This window comes from Petaurus breviceps, unplaced genomic scaffold, assembly GCF_028583685.1.
Source record: "Petaurus breviceps papuanus isolate PSGF00001 unplaced genomic scaffold, PetGlider_PUasm1.0 91023, whole genome shotgun sequence".
Classification (NCBI taxonomy): Eukaryota; Metazoa; Chordata; class Mammalia; order Diprotodontia; family Petauridae; genus Petaurus; species Petaurus breviceps.
The window spans coordinates 8,420,659-8,442,491 of record NW_027187398.1 but is presented as its reverse complement, the minus strand read 5'-3'; the positions used below and the strand labels follow the sequence as shown (position 1 = coordinate 8,442,491).

Below are 21,833 nucleotides of genomic sequence, written 5' to 3'. Positions count from 1 at the left end.
AACAGTTGTGAAGACATAGGGCCGGGCCTTTGAATATGGAAGGTTTTGAATCCTTAATGGAGTTTAGACTTGATATCAGTGATATTAGAAAGCTATTATAAGCTCTTGAGCAAATGAATGGCATAACACATATAATGGTATTTATGAATATTAGTTGACTAGTAACATACAGAATATTTTAAAGAGAAAGGCTAGAGTCAAGGAAATCAATCAGGAGGTTGTTGTAAATCAGGTGTGAAAGAACTGAAGAAAAAGGACTAGGGTATTAGCAGTGGGACTGGAAGTAAAGAAGAAATACCGTGTTTCCCCGATAATAAGACCTATCCCAAAAATAAGCCCTCCCCTTACTGTGTAAGATTCCTCTAAAATAAGCCCTCCCCCGAAAATAAGCCCTATTGAGATTGCTACTGTAGTGAAGGTGATCCCCTGTGCTACACACTGCATTACGGTACCCTCTGTATGCACCTCCCCCCCCCCCCCGTGAAACGAACGCCGCGCTCCGAGCTGCATCCAATCAGAGCTGCAGCAGTGAGCGCGTCATCCTGTTCTTCCCCAGTGATTTGCTTATTGAATAAAGGTACATTTTTTTGTTCACATTTACCTGTTTATTAAAATTGCTGTCAATGTTCATTAAAATAAGCCCTCCCCTGAAAATAAGCCCTCTGGTGTTTTTCTGTCAAAAAAATTTAATAAGACAGTGTCTTATTATCGGGGAAACACGGTATAGATATATTTATATATATGTGTGCATACATATACATATATATGCATATATTTTTAAAGGCTTTAAATCACTATATGACTAATTGAATATGGAATATGAAATAGATGTCAAAGATTGCCTGATGGTTTATTGCTCCCAGGCACTGTCTTAAATTCTTGCTCTCTTCTATATTCTTAGGTCTGTCAATGGAGTGTACCGGATTGGGCTCTATGCCCTGAAAGATATGCCAGCTGGTACTGAACTCACCTATGACTATAATTTTCATTCCTTTAATGTCGAGAAACAGGTAATATATCCAAAGCAAGGGCTTATTTTTGGTTTTGATGTCCAGTTTGTGAATCCTCAATAAACTATAACTTAACATTGGCCATAGAATTCTAAAGTATTTGGGCAGTATTTGTTTGTCCCTTCACCTGTCACCTGACATAATAAATAATAAGGCAGTTGGATCTTTTTCATAAAGAACCCTAAGAAAAAATGTTGAATCTGCTTTAAATGCTCATTTGTCATGTTGGTAGTCAAAGTTTTACTAAAGTTTAACTTCTCTCCTTTTTGCTATAATCTTAATATTGTTCTTCCTTCAGTGGAGATAGGAAAAAAAATGATTACTTTCTATCATATTAAAATTCTTTGTTAACATAGATTGTGAGGTGACCGTCCCCCATGAGTTTCTTTGCTAGACTTAAGATAACAAGTTAAATATTCTTTGCTTTTCCCTCAAAGCAACTTTGTAAGTGTGGTTTTGACAAATGCCGAGGTATCATTGGGGGCAAGAGCCAACGCATGAATGGACTCACCAGCAAAAGCAGCCAACCTGTTTCCACACACAGACGTCCAGGACGATCAAAAGAGAAGAGGAAATCCAAGCACAAGTTGAAGAAAAGGGTAAATATTAATCATAATGGATATTAATCATAATAGCTTCCCTAAAGAGCTTCCCAAAGCCATTGTTGGAATGAGGGAGGGGCACCAGTAGAGCAACTTAAAATAAGTTTCTGTTTCATTAAAGGATATTTTCCTGTTTCTCATATTTTCTCCCCATGTTCTAACCCATCATTTTTTTTTTATCCAGAGAGGCCATCTTTCTGAGGAGCCTAATGAAAATGTCAACACCCCAACCAGAATGACCCCCCAACTGCAAATGAAGCCAATGTCCAACCGCGAAAGGTAACTAGCAATATATTTTGTTTAAGTTCTTTATAATCAGAAGTTTATTTTCTGTAGTTTTCATATACCATTTAACATTGCTAATAAGCATTATTAATGAGGTGCTTTCCTAATAATACAGAATCAGAACAACAAAACAAGTATTTGGAAGTTCTTGGATAGCTGCAGAATTGCATATTTAGAAGCAATTTCAGAGATCATCTATTCCACTTCCTATTGAAAACATGAATTCCCTTGACAACATCCTGAAAAAATGGACATCTAGGATTCTCTTAAAGTTCCCTTGGCAACATATTCCATTTCTGGGTACCTGTGATTCAGTCAGTAAAAATTAGTTAAGTGCCTGTTGTGTGCCAGGTACAATGCTAAGCACTGGGAATACAAAAAGAGGCAAAAGTCAGTCCCTGCCCTCAAGCTCACAATCTAATGAGAGAGACAAGAAGCAAACTAATATGTACAAATAACCTATGCAGTAGATAAATAGGAAATAATTCATACAAGGAAGGCACTAGAATTAAGAAGTTGGGGAGTGGCTGGGAAAGTCATCCTGTAGCAGATGGGATTTTAGTTGGATTGAAGGAAGCCAGGAAGCATTCCAGGAATGCAAGACAGCCAGAGAAAATTTTGCTCAGAACCAAGAGAAGGTGTACCTTGTTCAAGGAACAGTCAGGAAGCCAGTGTTGTTGGATCTAAGAGTAAATGACAGGGAGTAAGATATAAGAAGACTGGAACAACAGTGGTGGGGAGGGGGCATGATTAGGTTATGAAGGACTTTGAAAACCAAAAAAAGGATTTTTAAAATTTTAATCTTGAGGCAATAAGGAGCCACTGCAGTTTATTGAATAGGGAGAGGTGACATGATTGGACCTGACTTTTATAAAAAACAGCTGAGTGGAGGATAGGCTGGAGTGGGAACAGACTTGAGGCAGGCAGACACACTAGCAGGCTGTTGTAATAGTTCAGAGCATAAGGTGATAAAAGGTATTCTAGGGTGGTGGCAATGTAATAAGAGAGAATGGGGCATATTCAAGAGATGTTGCAAAGGTGAAATCAACAGGCCTTGACAACAGATTGGATATGGAGGATGAAACAGAGTGAGGTTGTGAGCCTAAGAGACAGAGTGTATAGATTTGCCATCTACAGCAATAGGGAAAGTAGGAGGTGAGGAGGGTTTGGGGAGAACGATGATGAGTTCAGTTTTCGACATGTTAAGTTCACATCCAGTTTGAGACACCTTAAAGGTAGTTGGAAATGTGAGACTGGAGATCAGCAGAGAGGGTAGGATAGGGAGATTTGAGAATCATTAGCTTAGAGAGAGTAATTAAATCCATGGGAGCTAATGAGTTCACCAACTAAAGCAGTATAAAGGAAAAGAGAAGAGAGCCCAGAACAGAAACATGAGGGACATAAATGATTAGAAAACGTGACATGAATGCGGATCCAGTAAGGAAGATTAAGAAGGAATGATCTGATAGGTAGAACAAGAACCAGGATAGAGTAGTGTTTTAAAAACCTAGAGAAAGAGAGTATCAAGGAGAATGTGATCAACAGTGTCAGGCTTCAGAGAGGTCAGGGAGAATAAGGATTGAGAAAAACCACTGGGTTGGGCAATTAAAAGATCATTGGTAACTTTGGAGAGAACAATTTCAGTGGAATGATGAGGTTAGAAGCCATATTACAAGAAGTTAAGAAGTGGGTGAGGAATCCAGACGAAGAACTATGGAGTCTGAATGCATAGCGAAGCAAACTATTTTCATTTTTTTTTCCTTTCTCATGGTTTCTCCCATTCATTATAATTCTTCTATAAACATGACTAATGTGAAAATATAGGAATGTATATATAAAGCCTATATCAGATTGCAGGCCATCTTGGGGAGGGAGAAAAAATTAAAATTTATGGAAGTAAATGTTGAAATCTAAAAATAAAAAGAAAACTAGTAAAAAAAAAAAGTCTATGAGGAGAGAGAATGGAGGCACCTACTGTAGACAGATATGAGAAAGGACTTTTAAGTCAGAAGCAGATGAACTGAACCAGTAGACAGGAAAAAACTGAAAGCAGCTAGTAGTGTGGGGATGACAGAGGGGGCAGTCTTTTGGAGGAGTTGGGATGAAATGAGATGACTTGAACAAGTGATAGGGATTAGCCTTGGTAAGAAGTAAGACCTCTTTATGATGAAGGAAAAAATAGCCAAAGACATCTGAGTGGGAACTCACATTGAATGACCTCATTTTTTTTTCTGTAAAATATGAGGCAAGATTCTCAGCTGAGAGTATAAGAGGAAGGAGAGCCATGGGAGGTTTGAGGAAGGATGAAAAGGTTGGGAAGTGTCACTGTTGAAAGTGGGATAGGGAGTTGATAGAGAGTTAGAGTAGGATTGCCTGGGAACAGTGAGCTCAGCTAATGTTGTGTGACAAATTTGTAGTGGACCCACTCAAAATAATTACATGATTTTCTCCACCTTTGTTCAGCAGCACTTATATGTGAAAGTGTCACATGGTGTGAAGGAGGGAAGGTGTCAAATGGTAGGAGTAATACAAGGCTGAAGCTTGGGCATAATCACAGATGTGATAAGGAGGGGTAGGGATTCAAGAAAGGATAACAGTGTGTAATTGAAATGATTCACCAGGGAGTCAAGATGAGAAGAGGAGATAGTAGCCACTGCAGGGGAGATGGCCTGGGAAATAATTAAGGAGTGAAGGGATTAGAGATCATGGTACCAAAGAAGAGTAGAGTTTGGCAAGAGAAGGCAGAAAGTTAAAAAGCCAATAGATTATGTTTGGATAGGGGTTTTTAGAATTTTTCAACATAGAGGTGGTATATTTATAGATGAGGGCAAGATCAAGAGTGTGACCATTTTTGTGACTGATTTTGGGTGATAAATGAGTGAGTTAGAAACTGCGGGATGAGGGTTGAGGAGGAGAGAGAGAGTGGGTATGTGGGGGGGTGTATGTGTGTGTATATATACACATTGTGTTGAAATTCCCTACTATGAGGGCAAAAGTTACGGGAGGAAAGAAAATATCCAGAAAATAAGCCAAATATCAGACTCATTGTGGAAGTAAGGGGGAGTGACCTTGAGGTCTATAGACAATAACTACCGAGATTTTGATTATGTGGTAGATGTGAATATCATGTACTTAAAATGAAGAGAGGTCACTGAGTTTAGGTAGGAAGAACATGTGGAAGTGGTATTGAGGAGCCAGGAGTATTCCATTTCCCCTGGCTCAACCAGTAAGCTGAGGGAAATGTGTGAAGGTGCAGCCAGTCCTGGAAGGAGTGGCTAAGAAAGGTTCTGTCATATGGAAGAAACAAGTAAGAGCTAGTAGATGGTAAAAATGGGAGGGAAAGAAATTTTAATTGAAGAGAAGTTTGTCACCTAAGGAAAGGGCACAGCAGAAGGTCTGGTTAGTGTTTGATTTTAATTTTGGGGTGGGAGGGTTGAGGGGGAAGGGAAGAAGGAATCAGGTGGTGGGGGATAGCGAATGGAGTTTGGATTATCTACAGTTCAGTCACTGGCATGTGAAGAGTATGTCCAGCTGTGAGAATGTTTATTGCTGAGTAGAAGGTATCACTTTTCTTCCTAGTGGATGTTGGAGAATAGTACTAGAGGCAAGTACCATATGAGATGGGAGGTCCCACTTCACAAATCCTCTTCCCTCCAAAAACTGGAGATTAATGGCTCTTCTGAGATGGAAATGAAACCTGCACAATGGGAGAAATAAGCCCCATTGCCCACCAGCTTCCTCTTTCTATTCCCTCAAAAGACAGAGGCAATAGGAGATGGAAGGTCTGAAAGCAGAGGATAGGTTGCTCCTCTTTGTACCAAACATTCTCCACATCACATTTGGGAGAATAGTCTTGGCAGTAGGAAGTGGAGGTTGCCTTTGTTGGCACACATAGAAGTCATTGCTTTTGGATAGATGGAAGACTCCCTGCTAGGCCTCTCACAACCTTTCCCCAGCCTGAGGTCTTCTCACCTAAGGAGGCTGAAAAGAAAAAGAGAATTAACAGCATGGGGACCAAATAGAAGTTGATAACTCTTTAAGATAGCAAAAAACAATTAAAGTCAAAAGACTGAAAAATTTTTAAAAAGCAAACAACTGATTGGAGAAGAGATCATTTAGGAATCATTTGACTACTTGAAAGTTATGCATGACCCCCAAAAAAAGCCTAGGTAGCATATTTCCAGAAATTATAAAAGAAGGTCGCCTAGATCTCTAGGAATCTACCAATTATTTTCTGAAAGAAACCTCAAAATGAAAACTCCCAGATTATTATAGCCAAACTTGGGAGCTTCCAGGTCAAAGGGAAAGTATATATTTCATTCTGAAGGAATAAAATAAACAGGAGTAGAGTAACCTTGTATATCAAGAAAATATGCTTGGGAAGCAAAGCAGGAGAAAACTTGGGTAAAGATCAACCAAAGCAGAAATAGATGTGATATTTTCATTGATGCATGGTACCATGGAAAGAATGCTGGATTTGTAGCCAGAAGTTTTAAGTTCCCCTCTGCCACTTAAAATTTTTCCAGGTCACAGCTTCTCTGGGCCTCACTTTCCTTATCTGAAAAATGAAGTGATGAGAGGAGGTTGAGGAACAAATACTGGCATAGAGCTATCATAGTGAAACTCTTAGAAGAGCAGGCATAAAAAACAATTTTGACTGCCTTAATAATAATTTCATCCTTCAAAAGGGGAAGGAACCAACAATGAGAATTTTTAATCTGGATCAGATTCTTACCAATAAGGAGGACTGACTGCTAGGGAGGAAATGATGGGCATCTTTGAGGAAAGTGACCTCTCTATCTTAGAAGTTATAATAAAGGAAATTGAGTTGGGGAAGACAGATTTCAGAAAAAGGATAATTAGAATCCTGTGGCCAAAAATTCTACAGAGAAGCTATTCCTAGAGGAAGAAAAAACTTTCAAGAATTAACTTCTTAAGATCTGAAGAGAATTCTGATAAAGAGAAAAAGGTGTTGTATCAACCCACTAAGATTTTTTTTCTTTTTAAATTTTATTTTAACATTCAATTTTTAAATTTATTTTTTTTAATTTATTTATTTATTTTTAGTTTTCAACATTCACTTTTATGAGAGTTTTGAGTTCCAAATTTTCCTCCTCTTCCTCTATTTCCCCCTTCCGGTGATGGCATGCGATCTAATGTAGGCCATACATGTACAATCATATTAAGCATATTTCAACATTAATCATGTTGTGAAATAAGAATCAGAATAAAAGGGGAAATCATGAGAAAAAAAATAACAAAAAAGAGAAAATAATTTGCTTCAATCTGCATTCAGACTCCATAGTTCTTTCCCTGGGTGTGGATAACATTTTCTATCATGAGTCTTTTGGAATTGTCTTAGATCATTGCATTACTCGGAGGAGTTAAGTCTAACCAAGTTGGTCATCACACAGTGCTGTAGTTACTGTGTATGGTGTTCTCCTGGTTCTGCTTACTTCACTCAGCATCAATTCATAACATTCATTTCTATAAAGTTTTAAGTTCCAGATTCTCTGAGAAGGCAAGCAGTATAATATCAGTTATATACATGATGTCATCTAAAACATATATCCATGTTGGCCATGTTGCAAAAAATAAAAAGCAAGAAACATAAAGTTAAAAAAAAGTATGCTCATTCTGCACTCAGTTCATCAGTTCTCTCTCTAGAGGTGGATAGCATTTTTCATTATGAAACCTTTGGGATTGTCTTTTGTCTCTATATTGATGAGAGTAGCTAAGTCTTTCACAGTTAATCATCATTACAGTATTGCTGTTACTGTACACAGCAGTGTCCTAGTTCTGTTCACTTCATTCTGCGTCAATTTATATCAGTCTGCCCAGGATTTTCTGAAACCATCCTGCTTATTATTTCTTAAGAGCACAATAGGATTCCACCACAGTCTTATACCACAGCTTGTTCAGTTATTCCCTAATCAATGTGCATTCCCTCAATTTCCAGTTTTTGGGGGGGGGGTTGCTTTTTTTGGAGGGCAATTGGGTTTAAGTAACTTGCCCAAGGTCACACGGCTAGGTTTTTTGTTTGTGTATGTTGTGTCTGAGGCCGGATCTGAACTCAGGTCCTCCTGACTCCAGGGTCAGCACTCGACAAATTTCCAGTTTTTTTGACCCCACAAAAAGAACTGTTATAAATATTTTTGTCCATAGAGGTACTTTTCAATTTTCTTTGATTTCTTTGGGGTTTTTTTTTTTATTTCTTTTGAGATCTAGGAGTGATATTGCTGGGTCAAAGGAAATGCACTTTTATTCCCTTTGGGAATAGTTGGAGATTGTTCTTCAAAATGGTTGGACCAGTTCACAACTCTACCAGCAGTGTAGTAGTGTACCTATTTTCCTGCATCCCCTCTAACATTTATAATTTTCCTTTTCTGTCATGTTAGCCAGTCTAGTAGATGTGAGTATAATTCACTAAGAATTTTTAAATACCCAGAAAATGGAAGCAAGAGCAGCCCATAACAGAGAAGAAATCCAAAAGAAAAGCATGATCCACTTTTTCCCACCCCAAAGGTGGAGAGTTTCTGGTGCAAAGAAGAGCAGCTTTCCCTTTGATCTAAGACCTTCCATTCTTTGTTGTGTCTATCCCTTGAGGGAAGAAGAGGAAAGATAGTGGAGAACAGAACTTCCATCTTATGCTGTGCTGCCTTCTACCTAATCTCTTGATACTACCTTCTCTCCTCTGACACTGCTGCCACTCTAGTATAGGCTCTCATCACCTCCTGTCTAGATTATTGCAGTACAGTGGATCTGCTTGCCTCAAGTCTCTCCCTGCTCCAGTCCTTCCCCTATTTGGCCACTAATGTGATTTTCCTAAAGCACAGGTCCAGTGTCATCCCTGTACTCAAACTCTGGTAGCCCCTTGTCACCTCCAGGATCATAAAAAAATCCTCTTTGGCATTTACAGCTTCATAATATATCATCCTCCCTCTCTACCACTGTTGTTCCAGTCTTCTGTCTTACTCCCTGCTACCTCCTTTTAGATCTAACTTGTTTCTATATATTTGTTTGAGGCTGGTTACCTTGCACAGCCCTCCCTCATTCAAGTCAAAGTCAAATGCAAGTCATGTCATCATTTTCCTGATGTTATGGTCCTCTTCAAAAACAGAGGACAAACACAACACGATATATTTATTTACTTATTGTCTCTCCCATTATATTGTGAGCTCCACAAGGGACAGGAATTGTCTTTTGCCTCTTTTTGTATCCCCAGTGCTTAACACAGAGCTAGGCACATAGTAGATGCATAAAAATGTTTACTGACTGATTCGAGTTGTCATGGAAAAATAGTATCAGTATGTTCTTGATTATATAATATCAGAATTTTTTTGCATATGAAAGAATGGCTATGGACTGGGAAAAAAATCTTCATCAAACATCTGATAAAATTCTGATATCCCAATTCTATAAGTTTATTAAGCTCAAATATTTCCCCAGTATATAAGTGGTCAGAAGATATAAACAGTTTTCAGAAGATGGAATGCAAACTATCAAATAAATAAGTGTTTTCCATATCACTTATAATAAAATCAGTGCAAATAACACTGGTATCACCTCTAACCCATCATATTGACCAGGATGATAAAAAGTTGAAATTATGTTGGAAGGGCTGCTTTTCCAGAAGACAGACTAATAATAATTCACTGCTGGTGGAACAGTCCTACCAAATTTCTGTTCCTAGGAAGTCAGTTACAGAGATGTCTTATATGTGTACCAAATTTTCACAGCAGTACTCTTTGCAGTAGCAAACATATAGAAACAAATTGGGAAATATATAAATAGATTATAGTATATGAATAATGAAATGTTATTGTGATGCAAGATACAAATACAGTGAAACATGGAGAGACTGGTGTGAATTGATGCAAAGTGAAGAAAGCAAAACCAAAAGAACAGTATACCAAGAACTCAGATTGATTTGGATGTGCCCTGTGCTGATACAGTTGGAAGTACATCCATGTCTGTCCATAATGTCTTGACTCTTAACCATATGTGATAGGTGAAGATAGTACTAAAAGATGACAAAATTCAGTCTAGAGATAATGGCCATTGTGGAAGGTGGCTTAACTTTTTCTAAAGAACAGCACTAGGGAGGGAAGGGTACATTAGTTCTTGAAAAGTTGTGGTTATGTCGCAACAAAGTATATTGAGTACAATTGAAAAAAAAAGTATCAAAAATGCTAAAGCTCCCAATGAGCCAAGACTGGCATGGAAAATGAAGGACAAACAAAATAGTTTTATTTGTCCTTTAGCACATCAGAAAAAAAAAAGGGGTCAAAGCATTGATGGAACTGATGGACTTTGAAGATAAAGCGATATGCAGCTCTTACCAGTCTGCTAAGAATAGTCTTTGTACTGAAAGGGGCAGAACAAAAATGACTAATATAGAAGTGTTATCCAAGATAGTAATAATAACTAGCACTTATACAGTACTTGTTGGTAAAGTATTTTATTTGATGTTATTCCGTTTGATCTTTATAACAACCCTGTGAGCTAGATATTGTTGTATTCCCCACCTTATGGATGAGGAAACTGAGGCTGAAAGAGGTTAGGTTACTTGTCCAGGGTCAGTCAGCTAATAAGTTTGTGAGGAAGGATTTGAATGCCTCCAAAACCAACACCCTGTCTGCTGTGCTACCTAGAAACTGTACCTGCCCTTAATAAGCTCAAGTCACAAGCCCAAATGAAATATGTTCTCAAGTATTAGAACTAACAGATACAATTGCTAAGCCCTTTTCACAGACCTTTGAAGGATTATAGTTAATGGAAGAGGTAGCCCCAGCTGCAGCTAAAGACAAGAGCAGAGAAGTACCCAGTGCAGGGCCGCATAAGAAACAATGCCCAGTCCTGCATCCAGGTCCTGAACTGGAGCTGATGGAACTGATGCAGTCCTGAACTGGAGCAGGAAACAAAGTCAAGCAATATAGAAGGCAAGTCCTAATCTTAACTTAGTTAGTTAGAACCTAGTAGGGCCTTCCCCATGCCCTTTAGTAGTATATGTACACAATTTGTGTGTGCATATCAAATCCATAAACTGAGGCCAGAGTTATGAAAAACCAGAAGAAAACACCAAACACAATGAAAAAGAAAATAGTTTGGACTGAATAAAACCCAAGGGGTAAACCAAGAGTAGTAGTGTTGTAAAAATAAAATAAAATTCCTCAAAAATAGGACCAATTCATAGCAGAATAACCTCTTTTCCTTTACTGACAGGATTCCTAGACTGCTAAATGAGGACCATCCTATAGATAATTTCCCTAGATTTGACATTTGACACAATCTCTCATGCTGTACTTTGGAAAAGATAAAGGGATATAAGTCAGATGATAATATGAACTCAGAACTGATTGATTGAATGACTGAATCCAAATTGTAATCATTAATGTCTTAATGTCAGCTTGGGAAGAAGTGTCCAGTGGTGTCCTTTGAGGTGCTGATCTTTCACCTGTGCTATTTACCATTTTTATCATTGGCTTGGAAGAAGTCATAGATGGCATGCTTATCAAATTTGCACATGACATAAACTGGGGAGGGATAGCTAACACATTGAATCACATAGAATCCAAAAAGATCTTGCAAACTAGAACATCTGGCTATATCTAATAAGTTGAAAATTAGTAATAATAAATATAGTCTTATACCTGGGGGGGTTTTAGTCATGTATAAGAAAGACTAGAGTTATCTTTTAAAAATCTGGTGATTTTAATGGAATGCAAGCTCAGTGTAATTTAGCAATGTGCCAGACCAAAAAACTGATATATTTGTGGGCTACATTAAGAAATGTATAATATCCACATTAGACTACATATGGAATATTGTATTCAGGTCTAGAGGTCATACTTTAGAAAAGACATCGATTCCCTAGAGAATATCAAGAGGAAAGCAGCGAGCTGGAGATAATGCCATAGGAGTACCAGTTAAAGAGACTGATCATATTTAGCCTAGAGAAGAGAAAACTTAGGAGAAGCGTGATAGCTCTGTTCAGATATTTGAAGGGTTGTCACGTGGAAGAGATCTCCTTCTCCCCAGAGCAAAACTAGGAATAACTGGTGGGAAATATGAAGAAGCAAATTTAGTCTTGAAGTAACAATTAGATCTATCCAGAGGTGGAGTATGCTTCTTCAGGTTCCCCCTTATTGGAGAGTTCCGAGGAAAAATTAAATGATTCCTTGTCAAGAAGTCATTCAGCTTTTTATTAAGGTGAGAATTATTTTTCAAATACTGGTTGGACTAGATAGTGTCTGGGGTCTTCTATGAATAAGTGATTTCCTAGGTCCCTATGATCCTTGGATTGTACAAAGCACAGTATGAAAACAACTTCAAGAAATACTTTCTATGGATGGCACTGTGCAGGTAGACATGACGAGAAGAGACAGGTAGGTATGAGCAGAAGTTTAAATAGTCTTGCAACACTTGAGAGAATGGAATAGAATCTCAGAAAATTTATTTAGGAGATTTGCAAGCAAATTGTATTTTTCTGTGTATTTTGTCGCAGTATCTCTATGTAGTTCATACATATCTCCATGATTATTATCCCTACCGTGTTTCCCCGATAATAAGACACTGTCTTATTAATTTTTTTGGACAGAAAAACACCAGAGGGCTTATTTTCAGGGGAGGGCTTATTTTAATGAACATTGACAGCAATTTTAATAAACAGGTAAATGTGAACAAAAAAATGTACCTTTATTCAATAAGCAAATCACTGGGGAAGAACAGGATGACGCGCTCACTGCTGCAGCTCTGATTGGATGCAGCTCGGAGCGTGGCGTGCGTTTCACAGGGGGGGGGGACGGTACATACAGAGGATACCGTAATGTAGCGTGTAGCACAGGGGATCACCTTCACTACAGTAGCAATCTCAATAGGGCTTATTTTAGAGGAATCTTACACAGTAAGGGGAGGGCTTATTTTCGGGATAGGTCTTATTATCGGGGAAACACGGTATGTATCATGTGCCCTCGTCAACCCCAGCCGTCTTTGATCGTGACATTACTAATTTGTTTAGCGCTTTTTCATATGTTTCTTTATGTTTTCATGTATTTCTCATATGTTCTCTCTCATTTGAAATGCCCCTTCATGGAGGCATATAGTGTGTTACATTATATTTCTCCCAGTGATATCCTCCTAAACCATATCTTACACGGGGGCATTTCATGAATAATGTTTAATTGATTCCTGGTTTTAAATGGAGATATTAAGAGGAAAGGAAGCATAATGTGTGTATATTCTATACAGTATTCACCAGTCACACTGGAAGACTCCCCACAATTGAAAAATGGGTTTCCTATTACCCTATCTACATCCAGACCTCTTTATAACAGCTTCACAGTGTACTGATAACTGCCCCCTCTCTCTCCCCAAAGGAACTTTGTGTTAAAACATCATGTATTCCTGGTCCGAAACTGGGAGAAAATCAGACAGAAGCAAGAGGAGGTAAAACACACCAGTGACAATATCCATTCGGCTTCCTTGTACACCCGCTGGAATGGTATCTGCAGAGATGATGGAAACATCAAATCTGGTGAGACATGGGTGGGGAGCCATTTATATCCCAAGGGATCACCAAACATAGTGTCTTCAAATAAAGCTTACTTCTTCAAGAGAATAGTCAGTATCAGATTCTAGAAAATGGATAGAAAAGTTGGTACTAAAGTCCATTGATTAGCATGAGTAAATAATGTTCTGGCACAATCCTATAGCATACCTGCCTAAGCTTTAATGAATAGGATGGAACCCCCTCTTGTCAGTCTCCCTACTACCACCCTTGACTGAGGTAGGAAAAACTCTGAATTATAACTAAATATAATGGGGGAGAGGGCGAATGGCCTTTGTCTAGCAGTTGATAGGCTGTTTTTCTCATTCAAATCAATATACAACCTTTGAGTTTCTTTTTTTTTTCCTTTTGTATAGAAGATAGTTGGCTTGTCTTTCTCAAGTAGCAGACATAGCCAAGTTCAGAATTGTTCTTTAGATAGACTGAAAGTAGAATAACTGGCATGTCCAAATAACCATTTAAACTAGAATAAAAATGTTCAGGATCACCAATCTCTTCTGTTCCTTCTTGGGTTTCCTCAGAGTACTACTGTCAGTTTTAAATTACTAATCAACATACTTAACATTTATTGGGAGCATCACTTTTTTTCAGTTAGTTTCTCTGCAGTATTCCCAGAAAAGTGAGTTAAGAGTTCACCTATACATATTTGTTACAAAGGGATTTTTGCTTCTTTTTTCTCCAATGTTGGGGGTAGGAGGAGTAGAAGGGAAAGGTGGATTTTCAATAATGGGGGCAAAGGGGAGTGTATTCTTTCTGTTATGTAAGAAAACATACTGAGCAAGCCCTAAATATATTCCGAACTTTGCCCAGAACCTCAAGATACTTCAGTAGCTTAGCTGATTTTAAAACTGGCAGTGATTTTTCTGAACTTCTATGTAGTCTGTTTTTCTAGTTTTAACAAGTTTCATATCAGCCTAGTGGCTAAAATTCATATTAACTCCCATTATTTGCCTTTCTAAGAAACTCTAGTATTTCTTGCATTCTGGAAAGAAAGAAAGAAAGAAACCTTCTGAAGCTATTGAATCTTCTGAAGCAAACCAAGAGAAATGTGGAATAAGTGGAAGGAATTTAGGCTCACACTGAATGAAATTTGTCTCCTTTTTGCCTTTCCAGATGTCTTCATGACCCAGTTCTCTGCCTTGCAGACAGCACGCTCAGTAAGGACAAGGAGGTTGGCAGCTGCAGAGGAGAACATTGAAGTGGCCCGGGCAGCACGCCTGGCCCAGATATTCAAAGAAATATGTGACAGCATCATCTCTTACAAAGGTGACCAGATCCCCAAGAAAAGTTTCTTTTCCTCTTATCTTCACATCCCCTTTTTCCCCTCATCTGCCTCAAAACCAAAGTTGTCATAGTAATGCCTTGCATTTTTGTTGCACATTTTGTTAAAATTTACGAAGTGCTTTCCCACACATTTTCTCATTTGATCTTCACAATAGCCCTTTGAGGTTTATAAAACAGATCTTTCCCTTGTATTCAAATGATATTTAAAATGCACACACTTAGAGATTTTTTTTTGCATAATGATTCAGCATATCTTGATACAGAATTACCTGATAAGCAATAAAATGTGTTAACAGACTTAAAATATATATATGCATATAAATAGTAACTATTTTTAAAAAGCAGAATAAATTTTGTAGTATCATTTTCTATAGAGTAAAAATTGTCATCATTTCTGTATTTAAATCATTACAAAATCATTTTCTGCCATGCTAGGATAAAAAGAAATACTCTTCTCTAAATTTTATGTACTGTCTTGTGCCAATGGTACACTGGCTATTTATATCTCTGCTCTACCTAATAGAGCCCCAGACCATCAGTTTTCTCATTAAATCTGATTTTTAGATCTAACCATTAGATCTAATTTTCCAGTTAGACAATTCTACATAACTAGCTAGATCCCAGTCTAGGTAGAATATAACTATACCTTCTGCAGCCTTCTTGAGCCATATGCTGACAAACTATTTGGTATTTTTCAATTTCACCCAATCTACCCAATTGGCAAGCAGAATATCTTTTCTCAGTAGAGATAGTAATGTCAGTGATAGTGTTGATGTCCTCATTTTACAGGTGAGGCGTTTGAGGCTTAGAGAGGTTCAGTGACTTGCTCATTGTCACACAGGTAGTAAGTGACAAAACTGGAACTTGAACCTGAATCTCCTGACTTAAGGTCCATTGTTTTTTTACATTGTAAGAATATGAACTTTTGGTTCATTAAAATTAAAAGTCTGTCATATTGGAATCTAGAAGTATTGGACTAGCACGGGCTTTGAGCAGAGATTCACTATGTCTTTATATATCTATAATCTATTCACTTCCCATCTCCAAAAGAATTTCATTATAATAGGTAATCTGTTGCTAGAAATTACATTCTCGGCCTGAGGACCAAGGATGAGTTAATAGGGGCCTCATCTACTTTGTTTTCTATAGTTTCACACAGTGGGGCAGCAAATCAACAAATGAATAGATAGGTTGTAAACACTGTAAAGGCCCAATGCAAATTGCCATTTTGCTTTCAAGGTTTCATACACACATCTTCATCTCCATTATCATCATCATCTTTCGGATTTTGGAATCTTTAAGGAGTGGAAAACCTTGTGTGTTATTTTGATGGGTGTTTTGTGAACTTAGGTGGAGTTTTTCGGGCAAGGATGATGAACATTTTGAGGTGGAAAAAAGAAATTGAAGGGTAATTGCTGCTTTTTGCAGTTCATGATTGGCCTTTATCTATCTTCTTGCCTCTCCTCCCACATAGAACAAAGAAACTGGGAGGAACTTAAGTCTTCTCTTCTCTTTCTTCTGTGTATCCTTCCTATTTGCAACTTTTATAACCCAACTCCCACTGGAGTAAAAGAGAAGTAAATGAGTAGAAAGAAAAGGGGGCCAGTTTGCCTTAAGGTACAAAGTTACATAGCATCCTCCTTTGCTTCCTTCACATTCCTAACAAATATCAACATGTTAGCATCAGTCCCCTTCATCTAAGACTGGGACAGTGGTTAAAAAGAAAGTGACTGAGGATATAAGCTGTATCTGGAGATAGAATGATGGACTTTCCTTATCTCTGGAGGAACTTCTAGAAATTGAATGAATTAACAAATTCAGATTATAACATAATAAGTATACCTATATTTTTCTATATAGATATTATTTGTTACATGAAAACACACTTCAAAAAATATTCACTATCCTAGATTTTTCATTGTGGAAGACTTGATTTTCTCATATCAACCAAGTACTGTCAACTACAGGCCCCCTAATCATAACTTGGAAATAGTCTTTGTTATAAGTTACATTTCATTATAATAGTATGTTTTGAGGGATTTGACCAATATATAACTAGCCCATTTCAGAAAATGACCTCATCATGCTCTAGAAATCTTATGAAAGGAACTCCAGATTCTTCCTTTGTAATCTGCCTCTCACTATTTAATAGGAAATTTTTCCTACTCTCAAACCAAAATTCCTTATGCTGCAATTAAAACTTTCTTTCTTAATCTTTACACAAACAAACAGCATCAGCATACCTCCATGTCTGCAATATTTACTCATATTCATGCATGGACTTGCATATGCCTCTGACCTTTGGCCTCAACAATTCATATTATTGAAAACACTTTGGAATTTTTTGTGTGTGTGTAGAACCCAAAAGGAACTGGAATCTTCTCTGCCCTTTAGTTTCTGGGTCTTCCCCTTATTCAGAAGAAAATTGTACTGTTTCCACAAAGTCCTTCTAATAAACATTGCCTTCCTTTTCAGATTCCTCCCGACAGGCATTGGCAGCTCCACTGTTGAACCTTCCCCCAAAGAAAAAGTACGTTCATACTTCTCCTGGGGGTTAACCAGGGTATATGGGGACAGATAGGTGTCCCAAACTCACAGCCCTGGTTTTGTGTTCCAGAAATGCTGATTATTATGAGAAGATATCTGACCCCTTAGATCTCATCACCATTGAGAAGCAGATCCTGACAGGTTATTACAAGACAGTGGAGGCGTTTGATGCTGACATGCTCAAGGTCTTCCGGAATGCTGAGGTGAGGCTGGGTACAGTCCCTGAGATCTCTAAGTTTGAGCTCATGGAAAAGGAATTTGTAGTGAAAGTAACTATTCTAAGTCAAGAACACTGGCCCCTTCTCCCTTCAGCTTTCCCTGCTGATCAATAGGGCAGACCCAGAAGTAAATGGATACTGTAGCTCAGCAATATTTGTTGAGCATCTGTATAGAGCACAGTAATTGTGAGGAAACTGCTTTGTAAGCCCAATAAAAGCCTGTCTTAGTACAACTCATTATTACCCAGCTCTGTGTGAATCACAGATTATGTTAAACCCCCAAAAGAAATATCACTGATAAAATAAAAAACCTGGTATATCATAGTTAGTCTTAAATACTGACACAACAGTTCCAAAATACTTGGACATGTATTAAAAACTAGAATATAGTCCCTATACAGTATGTTGTAGGATAATGACTGAGACAAGGGAAACGTGTGGAAATCTATAATAATAAAATAATTAGAGAAGTATCTTGAAGGCAGAAAGAAATGTTAAATATTGTGCTCCTAAATGGTAGTATTATTCAGACTTTTGGAGAAGGGAGAGATAGCCTAGAGCTGTGATCTAAAGGAATCAAAGAATTGTCATCATATGGCAAACCATAGAAGAGAGATTTTTCTGCATATGTGGGTCATCATTCTGTGTATTGGACAAAAATTTGAAGGCCACAGAGGAGTAACGGAAACAAGATTAGGTTAGTTTCAGTGGGGATGTGGCTATGGGCATATGGGAGAACTAAGAAATAGGAACTGACAAGTAAGGAGTCGATATGAATGTTCTAAACAAAGTAATCAAAAACTCATATCAGAGTTTTCCACTCATAGTGGAATCCCATGATAACATAGTTCATTATTGTATGGATTCGAGTCTCTCATGAATCAAATCTTACATTAGCATTACATCTATTAAAAGCTTCATAAAACAGTTGTAATCTTATCCCTTAATGTCAACAATCTGAAATGTATCTTTTTTATCAAGTAAGCATTAGGACCACTGACAAAGAGGTAGAGAATAGTAAAATTTACATGTAATCAAAGTGGGTATACTAAATAGCTTTAAAGATTACAGCTACATTTCAATTAATTTCTGTTCATCTTAGGTAAATAGTTATGTGGTGCCTACTAATATGCCAAGCACTGTTCCAAAGACATCCTGACCAAAATGGGAGGACAGGGCAACTAGTCCTCCCTCTTCTGGCATACCTGGAAACCAAAACTTAAGGAGACTGAGCTTGGTTTCTCTCTTCTCTCTCTTAGAAGTACTATGGGCGCAAGTCCCCAATTGGGAGAGATGTATGTCGACTACGCAAAGCATACTACAATGCACGGCATGAGGCATCAGCTCAAATTGATGAGATTGTGGGGGAAACAGCAAGTGAGGCAGACAGCAGCGAAACCTCAGTCTGTGAAAAGGAAAATGGGCACGAGAAGGATGATGATGTTATCCGCTGTATCTGCGGCCTCTACAAGGATGAAGGCCTCATGATCCAGTGTGACAAGTGCATGGTAAGAAGATTCAGGACAGAAAAATTTCTGATCTGTAAGGTGTGTTTTCAAGCAACAAACCCCTGTCTCTTTATTTGACTTAGATATACTACAAATCTCTATTGTCTCCATATGTATTATGGCTGTATAAAGATTTCCAACATCCATCACTATTCATCCTCCTTTCCCATTCAATTTGGCAAACATTCACTAAAGGCCATCTATTTGCAAAGCACTACTATACATGCCTCTATACACCTCACCTTCTGTACTCTTTTGTGAAGGGAAAGTAGATTAATGAGTTTGTGTTAAAAGGAAACTTGGAAGAATAATCAGGAAATATTAGGAATAGCAATAACATTTCAACCTGAAACTTATGTAAGAGCAAGTAACAACTTATGTAGACATGTAGGGCATATATAGATAGTATACAAATGTATAGCTATTATTATGGCTACCTGTTTCATATCCTTAGGAAAATTATAGTGGTAAACACCACTCTGCAAAATAGTAGTAGTTTGGGATAGTAGTCATTTGTCTCCATTCTTTATTTCCTTCATTTTATTTGCACAGATTTACATCTTACCAGGTTCTTTTCAATGGTAGCATGATATGGTGAAGAAATGGTTAGAATTGGAATCAAGAGAGACATGAATTCAAATTCTAACTCCATTACTTACTGGCTGTGTGATCTTAGACAAATCATTCAACCTCTTTTGGCTTCAGTTTCCTCTTCTGAAAAAAATGAGAATAATAATATTTGCACCAGATATCTAATAGGCTTGTTATGAGTAAGGAAAGCCTTTTGTAAACTTTAAAGTACTCTAGAAATATGATCTGTTCTTATGCATTTATAGCAAATTCTTTTTCCTATTTATTAAATATTTTCATTCTTTCTTCCCTGTCTGTATTACTCTGCTTCTGTCTCTCCAACTCATTCCCTTAGCTCCTGGGTACATTTTCTTTGACCATCTTAATGAATGTTCTTGCTGCTACCAGTCAGGAAGAAAGGATCCTAAGATTCTATACCTGGTTGGCTCCATTCCTGTGCCTTTCCTCAATAAATCTGAGACCCTTCTTCACTAATTTCAGCTTTTCTCTGCAGGTGTGGCAGCACTGTGATTGCATGGGAGTGAACTCAGATGTAGAACACTACCTCTGTGAACAATGTGATCCAAGGCCTGTGGACAGGGTAAGCAACCTTATTTCAGTATTCTGTGACCTAGAAAGCAAGGGATGTGACATATATGACCTTAAATTTTCTTCACCCCTACTATGCTTTCAAATTCCTGGGCCTCATTTGTGCATTAAATATGATAATCCTACTTCTCCATTGCTTAGAAATGTCTTCAGAGAGAGAAAATACTTAGAGTCTTTGGAAGAAAGGTGATAGTTACAAATAACTATCTGTATAAAGAGAGAGGAGAGCAATACTTTGAGTAACCTAAAGCAGTAAATAATCTAAAATCATTCATATTTTTTAATTAAATGCTATATTAACTTGTAGTTTACATCATTCATTTCCACAAGATTTTGAGTTACAAATTTTCTCCCTACCCACCACCCCAAAATAGCAATCCCACTGGATATTCCCTCCTCCAATCTGCTCTCTCTCATACCCCCTCCAACTTTCCAGTAGGGTACGGTGGATCTCTATGCCCCAGAGCCTATATATCTTGTTTCCCAGTTACATGTAAAATAATATTAATAATAGTAAATATATATATATATTTTTTTAAACATTTGATTTTAAAACTTTGAATTCCAGATTCATTCCCTTTCTCCCTTGTCACCCACCCTTACTGGGAAGATAAGCAATTCAGTATAGGTGGTACATGTGTAGCTATGTAAAACATTTCCATCGTAGACATATTGTAAAAGACTGACTATATTTCCCTCCCTCCTATCCCACCTCCCACTTGTTCTGTTCTCTACTTTGATCTTCCCTTTTCTACTTCCCCTTTCAAAAGTGGGTGCTTCCAACTTCCCTCCCCCCCGAGCCTGCCCTCCCTTCTGTCATTCCCCCTCTCATCCCTTTCACCTCTACTCTCCTGTAGGGTGAGATATCCTATGTAGTGTGTATGTCATTCCTTCCCTAAGCCAAATTCAATGAGACTAAGATTGACCCATTCTCTTTTGCCTTCCTGTTCTTCCCTTCCATTGTAACCATATTCCCTTGCCTTTTCTGTATGAGATAGATAACCCCATTGTGGTCTCCCCATCTCCTCTCATTATATTCCTCTCTCACCTCTTAATTTCACCTTTTAAGTATCATCCCTTCCTATTAAATTGGTCCTGTGCCCTCTATGTATACCTGTACACATATATACACTTTCACATATGTATTCATATGCACATATACCTTCCTATATAGACATATGTGTGTACATATATATGTACACACACATTTCTATTCGCTTCAACTATTCTCATACTGAGAAAAGTTTCATCAGTTATAATTATCATTTTTCCATATATGGATATAAATAGTTCAACTTTGATAAGTTCCTTATGATTTCTTTTCCTTGTTTACTTTCTTATGCTTCTCTTGCTTCTTGTATCTGAATGTCAGATTTTCTATTCAACTCTGGTTTTTTCATCAAGAATGCTTGAAGGTCCTCTATTCCACTGAATGACCATATTTTCCCCTGAAACATGATACTCAGTTTTGCTAGGTAGGTGATTCTTGGTTTTAATGCCAGCTCCTTTGACCTCCAGAATGTCATATTCCAAGGCCTTCAATCCCTCGGTGTAGAAGCTGCCAGATCCTATGTTAGCCTGATTGTGTTTCCACAATATTCAAATTGTTTCTTCCTGGCAGCTTGTAATAT

At 37.7% G+C, this 21,833-nt stretch overlaps 1 protein-coding gene across 5 annotated transcripts in view; it reads left to right on the top strand.

Annotated features, from left to right (window-relative positions):
• ASH1L (ASH1 like histone lysine methyltransferase) overlaps window positions 1–21,833 on the top strand; it is a 268,283-nt gene that overhangs the window by 232,876 nt on the left and 13,574 nt on the right. For all 5 annotated transcript variants that reach the window (XM_069078224.1, XM_069078221.1, XM_069078222.1 and 2 more), the window contains 9 exons: window positions 902–1,010; window positions 1,448–1,609; window positions 1,797–1,891; window positions 13,276–13,433; window positions 14,580–14,732; window positions 17,226–17,280; window positions 17,368–17,500; window positions 18,775–19,023; window positions 20,108–20,194. In XM_069078224.1, coding sequence (XP_068934325.1) covers window positions 902–1,010; window positions 1,448–1,609; window positions 1,797–1,891; window positions 13,276–13,433; window positions 14,580–14,732; window positions 17,226–17,280; window positions 17,368–17,500; window positions 18,775–19,023; window positions 20,108–20,194 — 1,201 coding nt within the window. The remainder of the gene's footprint in view (window positions 1–901; window positions 1,011–1,447; window positions 1,610–1,796; window positions 1,892–13,275; window positions 13,434–14,579; window positions 14,733–17,225; window positions 17,281–17,367; window positions 17,501–18,774; window positions 19,024–20,107; window positions 20,195–21,833) is intronic.